The 12,102-nt window shown below is 49.0% G+C and overlaps 1 protein-coding gene and 1 long non-coding RNA gene across 5 annotated transcripts in view; one reads left to right on the top strand and one right to left on the bottom strand.

Moving 5' to 3' along the window:
* Positions 1–4,635, bottom strand: part of agrn (agrin) — a 231,228-nt gene extending 226,593 nt beyond the window's left edge. For 2 of the 4 annotated variants that reach the window (XM_047330802.1, XM_047330803.1), the window contains exons 1-2: positions 4,186–4,635; positions 2,271–2,532 (exon numbers count right to left, since the gene is read on the bottom strand). In XM_047330802.1, coding sequence (XP_047186758.1) covers positions 2,271–2,532; positions 4,186–4,377 — 454 coding nt within the window. In that variant the 5' untranslated portion in view covers positions 4,378–4,635. The remainder of the gene's footprint in view (positions 1–2,270; positions 2,533–4,185) is intronic. The other 2 variants (XM_035644516.2, XM_047330800.1) reach the window with 2 other exon arrangements.
* Positions 1–12,102, top strand: part of LOC118316569 — a 32,960-nt gene that overhangs the window by 16,733 nt on the left and 4,125 nt on the right. The window contains exon 2 of the long non-coding RNA XR_004795222.2: positions 3,748–3,877. This is a non-coding gene — a long non-coding RNA (uncharacterized LOC118316569). The remainder of the gene's footprint in view (positions 1–3,747; positions 3,878–12,102) is intronic.

Here is a 12,102-nt window from a genome sequence, read left to right on the forward strand (position 1 = left end):
GGGGTTTAATGTACTTTTGCTCTTTCCGTTTCTTCATTCCACCAGCAAATGTCTGCGAGCACAAGGTGTAGATTAGGGCGGGGGGGGGGGGGGGGGACAGAAAGTGGGCCATTCCGTCTCGCAGTAAATATGCCGTACGGCGTTTAAAGAGCAGGTCGGCGCTGCGAGTGTTTACTGAGAGATCTTGTAAACACTCCTCTAGGGAGGGCCGCTCGCTGTCGCAGATGAAAGCCCCGGGGCCAAGTGATCACGCGCACGTGGACCGAGTGGCCCCGGAGGTGCCACCGCCCAGTCCGAAGAGCGCGAGTGCAGGCAAGAGGGTGAGACATAAAGCCTGACGGCATCCATCTTCACCCGGCCCCGATCCAAAACTGCATACCAAATATGCCGCAGCAAACACAACATCCGTCACAGCCCCACGTCCTTACATGTACCTTCGCTCTACGCCGCTCATCTCAGTTTTTCCCTCGTGTCTGGGTCTCAGCGGCAAAGGGGCTCGCACAAAGCCCTTTTTTTCTTCCACCTCAGACAATGCACCTCCCCGCCTAGCTCTCCGAGAGCCAGGCATTCCTGAGTCTCCCCTAGCTATCGAAAATGCCAAGAATGAGGAGAAAGCAGAGGAGGGTACAATGAGAAGTGCGGCAGGTAGAGTCTTGTCCCGCTGCACTGACATCCCCACAGTCGCCGAGGGGTAATGGTTGCATAGGACGGATGGGATCGGACTTGACTCTCTGCACCACTGGAACAAGCCTCAGAGCTCATTCTCCTCTGGATGGAGGCCCGCCAGCCAATGTCAGCCCCCCCCCAAAATACAGATTTTTTTTATGGTGGGATATGCACCTGACTGCCGTTTTTCAAAAGTTTTCTTTTACTCTTTGGATGATTCATGCACAAGAAGCGCCACGGCCTTCGTAAGAGATTTCCTTTCACATATCCCTAGACTAGATTTCTTGTCCGACTCTTTGCCCGATGACTTCTCGAAGAACTCCCGCGCGGCTACTCCCTCGACTGTAAGGCGATATGAGAAAATGAGGTTATGAGAAGTAAATCCTCTTCAAACACAAAGCCCCCAAAACAGGCCCAAAAAAATAAAAGGGCACATTCTAGACAGTTTGCCCGAGCCAAGGAACTCCCCTTTCCACAAGACGAGTCCACGGAGAAGAAAAGGGGGCTCTGAATGAAAAGGTTAGCAGTGCAGTGTTTCGTGCCCGGACAGACAAACAGAAGAAGTTTTATGTGTGTGCCAAATGCAACTTAACACTGCAAACAAGCTCCATCCATTGGAACATCCCGCCACCCAGACTGTTCAGAGGAAAGTACCCAGAATGTAGACGCTGCCACTCTGAGAACAGCGGCTGCCTCGGAAAAAAAGCCTATACCGCAAGGTGATTCGCGCTCTGATTCACCCCCCCCCCCCCGGCGCTCCCAGCCAAGCGTGAGTGTTGGATTCAAACTTGGAACGGCTGCCAACGTTGTCAAGCACCAGTAAAAGTCAGACGACGGCAGCGAGCTCGCCGCGCACGGGCATTGGGGGGGGCACAGGCTGCCACAGTCTCGCGGTCACGGTGGATGCTGAGATTTATTAGTCACGGCCGTACGGTTCGTCTCATAAGAGCCCCACAAATTACTTTTTTTAACCGAAATATAATTATGTTCCCGTGAACTCTTTTCATGCTCTGGGGTGCAAATCAATAGCAAAAACAAACGCAATATCACCCCCACTATCCCCCCCCCCCCCCTCCCCTTCCCAGACTCAGACAGCTGCTTAAAAAAACTATTTTTGAAGCATGTTCTCGTGCGGGGGCACTTCTGATCCATTCGGATCCATAAATGGAGGGAGCCCGTGCGTCTGTTGGTACAATAAGGAAGAGAAATGGGTGGGAACCTGTGTTCCATGTGTGTAAGTGTGAAGCGGTTTTCCCCCCTGACTTGATAAAATGGCTCAGCTCCATGGTGCAAAGGGCGGGAATCATCGCGGAGCCACTCAGGCCCCGTTCTTAAGGTGTTATTCGGGCCAACCACCGGGCTCGGCTGGGGAAAGGCTGGAGAATCGCTATGGCAACAAAGCTCCTGTCTTTGGTTTCCCGCACTTCTGGGAAACTTCTGACGCCGCGTGCGCCCGAGGCTACGTAATTTTCAGCAAACAATTACAATTACGCTGCGTGACAAGTGAGCTGCAGCTCCCGCGCATGGTTTTTTTTTTGTCATCCTCCCACGCGGAACTCTCCGCGCGGGGGCTCGTTCCCATCCGCGACAGGGTGGCCGCTTACCTTCCACGCAGTGCTCCACGTCCTCCAGGTTGCGCAGGGTAATCCGCATCAGGCTCGAGTTGAGCATGAGTTCGTTCTTGTGCTCGGGGCCCGCGGCCTCCGGGGCGGGGTTGAGGAAGAATATGCGGGTGTCGCCCGTGGCCACCTGGTTGTCGCAGATGCCGGGGTTGCCGAAGCCGCCGATCATCAGCTTGTTGCCGCCGTCCAGGAGAATTTCGCGGTTGACGTTGGACTTGCCTTTCAGGTAGCGCCACACCCTCACCTGTGGTCAGACGACAGAAGACGACACAGCGCGTTTCAGAATAAGACAAATTGAACTTTTCATCCATAGGCATACACACGGGTGCTGTTAGAAGCGTGTCCTTGCCGAGAGATGTCCTTGCTCGGCTCTGAGAAATATGATATTGAGGCAATGGATTCTACTTCATTAAAAAATCTCGGGACAAAAGATTCAAGCTCAGATTTTGCCCAGCCACCGGAAACTGAACCCAAACCCCGCATGTGCCCAAAGATGCTACACCACAGGAAGTGCGCGGAGGCTCTGTGGCTTTATGCACAGTCATGAGTCGCCCCTTCCGCTTCCACGCTATCCTGTCTCGTCTCGTCTCGTCTCGGCGGTGGTTCCTGTTTCCGGAAAGAGAGCTGTGCGCCTCTAATCTACTCCGCTCATCCCCCGGGAGAGACGGGGAAAGCCAGCGGGCGCTGAGGAAAAAAGGAGCAGCGACAGGAGCTGACCACACACAAACACACACACACACAACCTGTTTATTTTGAGAGATTACAGAGCGGCGAACCACAAGTCGTCGATTGTGCAAAAAGTCACTTTCACAATGAGCAGACATGGGGAATGAGGACAACTGCGGTCTGCGTTCTAAAAAATGCACTTGCTTGTGGGACAGTGGATCCTTTTTGGGTTTTTTCCTGTTTTCTACTGTGTGCTATTATGTTGTCCGGTATCCCGGGACATGAACAGACTCTGTGCATTTGGCATTTTCAGGGTCTGTCATGATGCACAGGTCTCCAGCACAAGTGACTGATGACAATGATGCCCATCTGTATTACTTGGGGCCCATCTGTATTACTTGGGGCCCATCTGTATTACTTGGGGCCCATCTGTATTACTTGGGGCCCATCTGTATTACTTGGGGCCCATCTGTATTACTTGGGGCCCATCTGTATTACTTGGGGCCCATCTGTATTACTTGGAGCGCACCGTGCAGCTGCAGGTCAGTACTCTCTGCTGAGAGGGAAATAAAAGATTGTCTCCTACGATATTATAGCAGCGACCCAAGAATGGTTCGAATATCCTCCTGGGGGGGGGGGGGCTTCTGTGGCACTTTTTGCAGTTACTGCATACCACCACGGTCTTCTTTTCACCCCACGGGCGCCACAGGTCGAGCGCTTTTGCATTTGCCTGCGACACTGCAGAATCAATCGAGGGTTCAGAAGAGCACTTATGTTATTATTTCTTTTGCAGCCACAGGCAAATGAGAGCTGCATCCAGGGGTCCACTCGCTGAGAGAGGGAGGACTGACGGGCCCCTGCTGCAACATGTTTGGGATGATCACATGGGTCGGCCGGCCCTCCCCCGCGCAGCTATGTGACTGGTAAGTGGAAATGAAAACAAATAAATACATAAATCAAACATCATCTATCTATTTCTGAAGGCGGAAGCTGATTGGCCGTCGGTGTCCGGGGGGGCCAGGGGCCAAACCGCGTCGGAATGGATGAGTTTTGTCCGATGTTTTTCTTCATGGAGGGAGTTGGGACAAACACACTAGTGCTGGCTCAGTAACACGAGGGGTGAGACGTGTATTCAATAACTACGATCACTTCTCATGGATCTAACAGGGCACATGGACGCGCGTGAGGCAGGTGCCCCCCCCGACCCGACCCCGCTCGCAGAGCCGCCTACCTTGCAGGAGTACGTGTTGTGCACCGGGTCCATGTTGATGATCTCGTCCACGGTGCCGGTCAGCACGACGCGCGCCTCCTCCTCCCGGTCCTCCAGCTCCTTCTCCGGGCACGCGGCGGCGCACAGCGCCACGAGCAGCCCCGCCGCGAGCAGCGCCGTGCGGCCGGCGCGGAGCGTCCGACGGGAGCCCATGGCCACCACACGGGATGAAGTGAAACTTTACTTCCCCTGGTTACTTCTTTGTTCTTCTCTCGCGCGCCCGAGGCGCCGACGCGCACACAGACTCCCGAAACAAGTGCTCGCGGGGTGCGTGCGGGTTCTCTCTGCGCGGCGCCCACAACTTCCCTGCACGGACGACCGGTGTGTGTCTCTCGCTCTGCAGCCCTGCTCCCCGCATCCGCAGCCCGGGTCAACGATCCCTGTCTGCCGCCGCCGGCTGGGAGACCAGGAGGGACCAGGAGGAGGAGGGGGGAGGAGGAGGAGGGAGGAGGGAGCTCTCTCTCTCTCTCTCTCTCTCTCCAGGAATGCAACTGCACGCCCCCCCCCCCCTCTCACACACACACACACACACACACGGTGACGCTCCTGCTGGATTGCATTCAAATCTGAATTGCTGATCCCACAAGTGAGGGTGGTTGGTGGGGGTGAGTGTTTGTCCCACGTCGCCCCCAGTCGGACACACAGTGTCCCTGCCTCCGGTCCTCGTCGCTGGCAGCCCCACCACCCGGACCCTGCAGATGTACAAAAGCAGGAGCAGGCAGGGATCACACACACACACACACACACATATATATATATTGGGAGTGTATATTTGACATTGACCTAGTGTGCAAGATAGGTGGCTTCACCTGAGGGGCATTGTCCAGATGGTGTCATACGTCACATTAGACAATCAGTGACATGGCATGTTGGGCCCCTTCTCTCCTTCTCTCCCTCCTCCATCCCCCTCGTCCGCCGATTTGTACAGCTCCGGTTGAAAAATCACACGGAGCTGATCTGAAAATGAACCGTGTGTCCACATATGGGAAATGCATCTTTCTTCTGTTTAAAAAAAGAAAGAAAAAGGAATACGAGACAGTGATGAATGAGTGGTTGGATGCATGTGGGTTTTTTTCCTAACAGACGTTTGGCTTTGCGGGGGGTTTTTTTAACGGATCTGACCGTAACCGTTTAATAAAGCAATGGTATATCAACTTGTTTCACTGCCCACTGAAATGACCAAAAAATTTTTATATTTCATTATTGACGCAGCTTTTAAATCAGCATTGTATATTGGACTTCAGACATATAGGGACCTCAGCTGGATCCTTCAAAGTGCTCTTACATGGATGTCAAAAACCTGCCTCTTCAATTTCACTCTGATATGATTGACTTGGGGGATAACACTGGTATAGAGCATATTTACCGTATATAAACTCTGGGCCACAGTTTTAATCTCTCTTTGGCGTCTTGGACACAGAGGTTTGTTAACTGCATCGGCTGAAGAAGTACGACCCGCTGTCTGCGATCAGTGTTAAACTCCCTCGGTGATTGAACGCCCGTGTAAAACTCAACTCTATACGGCCGGATGCGAAAAACTCAGGCTCTGTCATATACCATTAAAGATTCCCCTCACATCGCAAAACTTCCCATGTTTAAATCGGTAAATGTTACCATGTGTCTATTTTGTCGGAGCTCCTATTTAAGAACAGACAGTGCGTAAATTTCCACTCCTCCGAAGCTGTAATTTTAACTACCCTTCTATTCCTGGGAAAATGACAGGCTTGGTTATGCACAGTCGCTAGAGAGGATATTTGCAGAAATTTTGCTCAAGTAGGCCTCAGCTCTGACAGCCGAGTTCTCCCAAATAGACAGCTGTCGTTTTGGATGAAAAACGATACAGCCCGTCGGTGCTTTCCATTATTCTTCATACATACGAGGTGAGGATCATATTTGTCCACATGCTTTTGTTTCAGGAGGGAACGCCCTCCACTCTGTGCAGGTTCAGCGAAAGCACGAATAACACCAAATCAGTAAGTGGCCTAATCTGTAAAGAATGGAGCTGCAGCAGACTGCCTTTGTGGTCTTCAAGAACATTTTCCTTGGCTTCCGCATCCAAATGAGCTTTATTTTATAGCGCCGATGACTAGTTTGAAGATATCCATACATCCAAAAACATTTCCAAATGAGCGTTATTGTGCATAATGAATTATTCTCAGTGTGTGTCGGTGTCAGACGAGAATCTCTGCTGTAATGTGTGGACAAAACTAAACTCTCTCTCTCTTAATTGCTCTGTTTCTGGTTTTAGTAAATGCTAATGAGTGTGATTTAGAACTGTGGTGTTTTTGCAAATAGAAACATTCTGTGGCATTTCAACACACTGATTACAGTTTAGTACACAAAGATAAATGGATGTCCCATTTAAGTAAAAGTATTGGAGGACCCCCTTCATATGTGTAATGGGAAATGTGTCAAACCTACAGATCATCCAGCTCTGCAGTTTCCCACCTCAGCTCAAGCATTTTGGTGTCCTTCAGCTTTCAGCTCATTGTTTCGGTTTTATGTCCCAGACATTTGTTACAGTCTAACTACTTGTCCTATTCCCTGCTGCTGCAGGCAGCTGTTTTTAGCAATAAAAAGTAAATACAAAACCGTCTATGCTACCTGTCATCAGACAGAGGTTGATGAAAGTGTTGATGACTGTCAACAAAAACACTGCTTTGAGCAGCGGGATCGCCATGTTCTGTGTTCGCCAAACGCCACCGAATGTTCTGGAAATGTTGCGTTGGCCTTTTCTCAAATGTGAACTGACAACTCAACTGGATGCAAGGGTTCCTGGGTGCGCATCCCGGTTCAAATCAACCAGCGCCGTTCTGTGCGGAGTTTGCCTTTTTTTCCCCGCGTATGCGTGGGTTCTCCCCCGGTACTCCGGCTTCCTCCCGCGGTCCAAAGACATGCAGAATGGAGTTAGGTTCATTGGAGACTCTAAATTGACCGTAGGTGTGAACGTGAGAGTGAATGGTTGTCCGTCTCTGTATGTGGCCATGTGATAGGCTGGCGACCTGTCCAGGGTGAACCCCGCCTCTCGCCCAACCCCCCGCAACCCTTTAAATGGATAAATGGATAAAGAGGTAGATGATGGATGGATGCATGGGTTCTCCCCCGGTACTCCAGCTTCCTCCCACGGTCAAAAGACATGCAGCGTGGGGCTAGGTTGATTGGAGACTGTAAAGTGACCATAGGTTCAATTCAAGAGTGAATGTCACCATAGGTTCAATTCAAGGGTGAATTGATGTCACTATGTCACCATCAATTTAAATTCAAGAGTGAATTGAACCCCCCCCCCCCCCCCTTAAAGGATAAAGCGGTATAGATAATGGAATGAACAAACCATTCACGCTCACCTTCCCACCAACAGGGAATTTAGAGTCTATGGGCTAATTTAGAGGCAGACCCTGGGAGAACAAGCACAGAGAGGCCCTGGCTGGCTGTGAGATTTGAACCCAGACCCTTCTTACGTTTACACATGTAGGGGCTTTTTGTGAATGATACTGTTGGTTCCATTAAACCATTTCATGTCACCTCTGAATTGGGAACAGTTTTCCAAAAGCTTCAGGAGTGATGGCACCTGATGGATCTCTCACGCTCTTAGCAAGCACCCGACAGAAAATTTGGTTGTAAAAGGAATTTACAAATGTTATTTCAGTGAATGCGTTTGAAATATCAAAGCAAAATAAAACTACAAGTTTATTGTCCTTTAACAAGTTCTATTCCTTTGGTGAATTTGGGTATGAACCTTAAAAAATGCACACGTTACAAATATATGTGTAAAATCTATTGTGCAAAAACATGTCTGGAGAGTGGATGGTGTTTTTACCTTGAATAATGTTTCTGCGTCAGGCAAACTGCTGTAGATTATCAGTCATTTTTATCTGTGGAACCAGAACACAATTATTGGATCGTCTCTCATAATGTGAAACTTTCCAGAGCACATGATTGTACACACCTCCCCTGTTCCATTTATCTCCAGGCAGCCCCCCCTCTTCCAAATATTTCAACACAAAAGCCCCAGAAACTAAACAAGCATTAACAAGTATTAGACTGAAGGAAGACAGTTAATAGTTTGTTTCGTGAGTGAAAGTGTAGACGGACAGCAAAATACAGCAGGAGAGAAAGAGGAGCTGGGGAGCGAAGACATCAGCCTACACTCCCTCGGAGGGGATTTACTGGCTGACGTGGAGAAGGTGTATATGGAAACAAGCTTGTGTATGAATTTGCTTGGACTTCTTTCTCCTGTCATATGTCAATTTTACACTGCCACAGAAAAAGAAAGGCATAGCTGGTAAATGGGTCCTTGTAGCAGTAATCCTCAATTTCAAATAATATTTACCAAGAGATGGTTCAATATGAAAATGAATAACAGCATCAAATAGGACATGTGAGCATGTGTCATGCTGGGCTTAACCTTAAAAAAAAAGACATAGCAGTCGATATGTAACATCACAGTTATGACAGTGATGGGCGCAAACGGAGCCTTACATTATAATCTATTTTAATGAGTTATATTTATGTTGATGGCTTATCCAGAGGAACCCATAGCAGCTGGAAGAAAAGTTGACTCTGTAGTCACCCGCGTGTCATTGGAAAGAAAGAGGCGGAAACCTGAGATGCAACATTAGCAGGCAAATTGTATGCAGGGCCCGGGGGCCTGCGTTTCACCGAGACGCAGCTGCTTTGCTGCGCACCTCTGTGTGTCAGCGCGTCGCGGACAGTCTGAGAATCACTGCGCAGCGCAGTATCGAAAAAACCCCAATCCAACGCTTGACTCCTTGTGTTTGAGTCATGGGATATCTTACAGTGGCTGCCACATAAATAATGCACCGCTCCTGCTAGAGTTATACGGGGTGTAGGCATTCAATTCTGCGTCCTGTTTCAAACGTCCCCAATCCTGAGAGGGACTGTTAAATTTCCTTGACTTATTATGCCATGTTTTACATTGCTCGTATAGGTAATGTGCGGGCACACTCCCCATAGCCTTGCGCACACATACTCAAAGCATCCACACACACACACACACACACACACACACACACACACACACACACACTCTCAGACATTCCGGGGTTATCAATCGAGGCTGCTGTAGCCGTTGTTGTTCCAGAGGACAGGCCCAGTGTGCTTTATCTGGTATCAGCATGAGAACAGAGGACTACTCCTCGCCTGGCTGGCATCTATCTGCCTCGGATCACAGAGTCGGTGTCCAGTTTCCAGCATGCCCTCTCTCGGCCGTCTCCCTATACGCAACAGACCTGGCTGGAGAAATGGCGCGGACGAACTTATCTGGTGATGTGCTTACCTTGTGAAAGACACGTGTTCATGTCAGTGTTTGTGGCTGTTTGCGTGGATGCAAGTGCATGTGTACAGATCCTTATGTGGTCCCAACATCAGTACCACGCAGGAGATTTGACGCATCGGTGAGCTTCGCATTGCAGCCTGGACCAGGTTGTTTCAGAAACACAATGTGTCAAATTCGGTGCCTTGGCGACGTGCCCATGTTTTTGGAGCATCTGTTTGGATTTAGATTTGCACGGATGTAGCCCTAACATCTCCCTACTCCACGCAGAGATACCTTCGCATGTGTATGTCATATTCGAGTGAATATCATTATTAACACACTAGATGCATATTGTTAGAATGAATCGACGGCTGCAGAGACACCCAGGGAAGCTTCTTCAAAAGTAAATAAATTAAACATAATGGGATCAAATTGAGCCTCTGGAGGATCCCTGCAGGCTCCGGGGCCCGACAGTGAGCTGATAAAATAATCTGAAGCAAAACACTGCCCCTGGCCTCATTCAGTGTCTAAGGCCTTTCACATTGAAGCAATGACTTGACGAAAACAAGAATGGGTCAGCACACGTAAACTAACCTGGTGGGGGGAGTGCAGTTGTGAAGTGCGGAAGCGAATCCAGTGAAATCCCTGAAATCACAGAACTAAATGTTGAATTTGTTTTGTTGAATGAGCGACATTGCGTAAATGTCAAACGTGCAATAGGTTTCAACAGTATCGCGTGCGGGGCTGCGTGTTGCAGGCCACGGCCTTGCGTGATCATTAATGACCGGGGAGTCTGTTTGACATGAGTGGTCAAACACCGGCTGAACGCATGTTCACTGTCAGGCTTCGCACACAGAGCTTGTGTGTGAAGGTTTTATACAAAGAGGAGCAGGGAGGTCAACGCATGCCAACAAAAAGGAACGTAAGTTAGAAAAAGGACCTAGAGCTTTCCTCAGTTTCATGAAGCAGAACAGTGAGAGTACAGCCTAAATACGTTTGGAGTCTGTTTCGGTTGCTTTTCCACACTAATCTAATCTACTAATCTCGGAGCACATGACAATATGTCAGATAGTTTTCATTATTCTTGCCATAATGCCAGATATTTCCATGTAACCGAGAAACGGAATTTCATTAGGTCCTTGTAAAACTGCAACATGTGAAACGCCTTCATGCATTTGCCTGAGAAATAGTTTTGTCAGTTGTCTCTCTGTTCAATTCATATCTATTTTGGAGCCATCAGAGAGTGGTAGTATTAGGTTTATTCAAAGTTTTCCTCAAAGCTGCAGCGTGTCATCCACTACATTACATTCTTTTATTTTAGGCAGTGCATGTTGTCTTCTGGACTTCATTCCCTTTAATCCTGCTGGTTATAGGGTGCATATTCGGCATTGATTGACTTAATGTCAAGCTTTTTTTTTTTGCTTTTTTTTTTAACATCTTTCTTGTGGGAAAGAAAAGTCTGAAAATGTTAAACAATTTATTTTCCAATGACGTCTAGTCATTCACCAACAAGCTCGTGCAGCAGCACTTTCCCAAGACAAACGGAGGGAAGTAGACGAGCTGCAGCGAACAGACTGCGTTTAGATGGCTGACAGTTTGCCAGATGGCCCTCTGCTTTGTGGCGTCAAGTCTTAACAGGAGTGGTGGTTTCACACCTGGTTTTATCCCCGTGCATTTAACTGGAATGTCAGATAGTTCAATGCCTCGTGGAGCCTCTCAGGTTTTCCCCCTTTGTCTCTCCGGCTTTCTCCTTTATTCAGAATGTCTGCAGTGTAGGACTGCGTGTGTGCAGCTCTGAGACGTTTATTGACGGTGTCTACGGCATGAACAGACAGGTAAATGCACAGCCCTTCTGGGAGCATTGTGGTGTGCTCCATTTTCTCTCACACACCCATATGACATCTCAATCCAGTGCTCCTCTCCGGTACTAATGCTACCCTCAAGGCCCTTGAGGTTCTGCACCATCATTAGTGTCCGTCTTATCTCGCTGGATTGCCCTACATAAGACCGAGTGGAGACAAGATAAAGGAGTGTCGGTGAGACACACCATGAAGACGGTGTTTGCTTTGTTAAAGATAGCAAACCAGATCATTTCCCCTCACTTCCTCATGTCACACAGCAAGTGTATTACCTCCAAGAGAGATTTGATTGGGTATAGGGTCTCCTCACAAATGCAACTAATTGGGGTTACTAAATACTAATGTCAGATGCAATATGTCAGCCTGAGTTGCCTGCATATGTTTAAAACCAGCTGTGAAATGTTTGCTGGCCATATCAATGGCAGGGCAGCAGTGAATGACTGTCAGCTGGCTTCCAACTGCTTGGTTAGGAGACCTCTCCATCCATCTGCCTCTTGCTTGTTCCTGCAGACTGTCCAAAATGTACAGACAGCCATTTTGTCTAATAGATACAATTCATTCACTCCCGGCTTGCTCTTTGGCAGGCGCTCACTGGAGTCCATTTAGGAAATGAGTCCACTACAGCCACACCACTGCGGACGCACGGGGCGATCCAAATCCGTCCGACTCCCGAGTGATTTAGTCGCCACTGTTCCGCTGATTTCGTATTCTGTACCTGTTGGCTCCTTCTTGAGTAAAGAAATG

Source organism: Scophthalmus maximus, chromosome 3, assembly GCF_022379125.1.
Source record: "Scophthalmus maximus strain ysfricsl-2021 chromosome 3, ASM2237912v1, whole genome shotgun sequence".
Taxonomy (NCBI): domain Eukaryota; kingdom Metazoa; phylum Chordata; class Actinopteri; order Pleuronectiformes; family Scophthalmidae; genus Scophthalmus; species Scophthalmus maximus.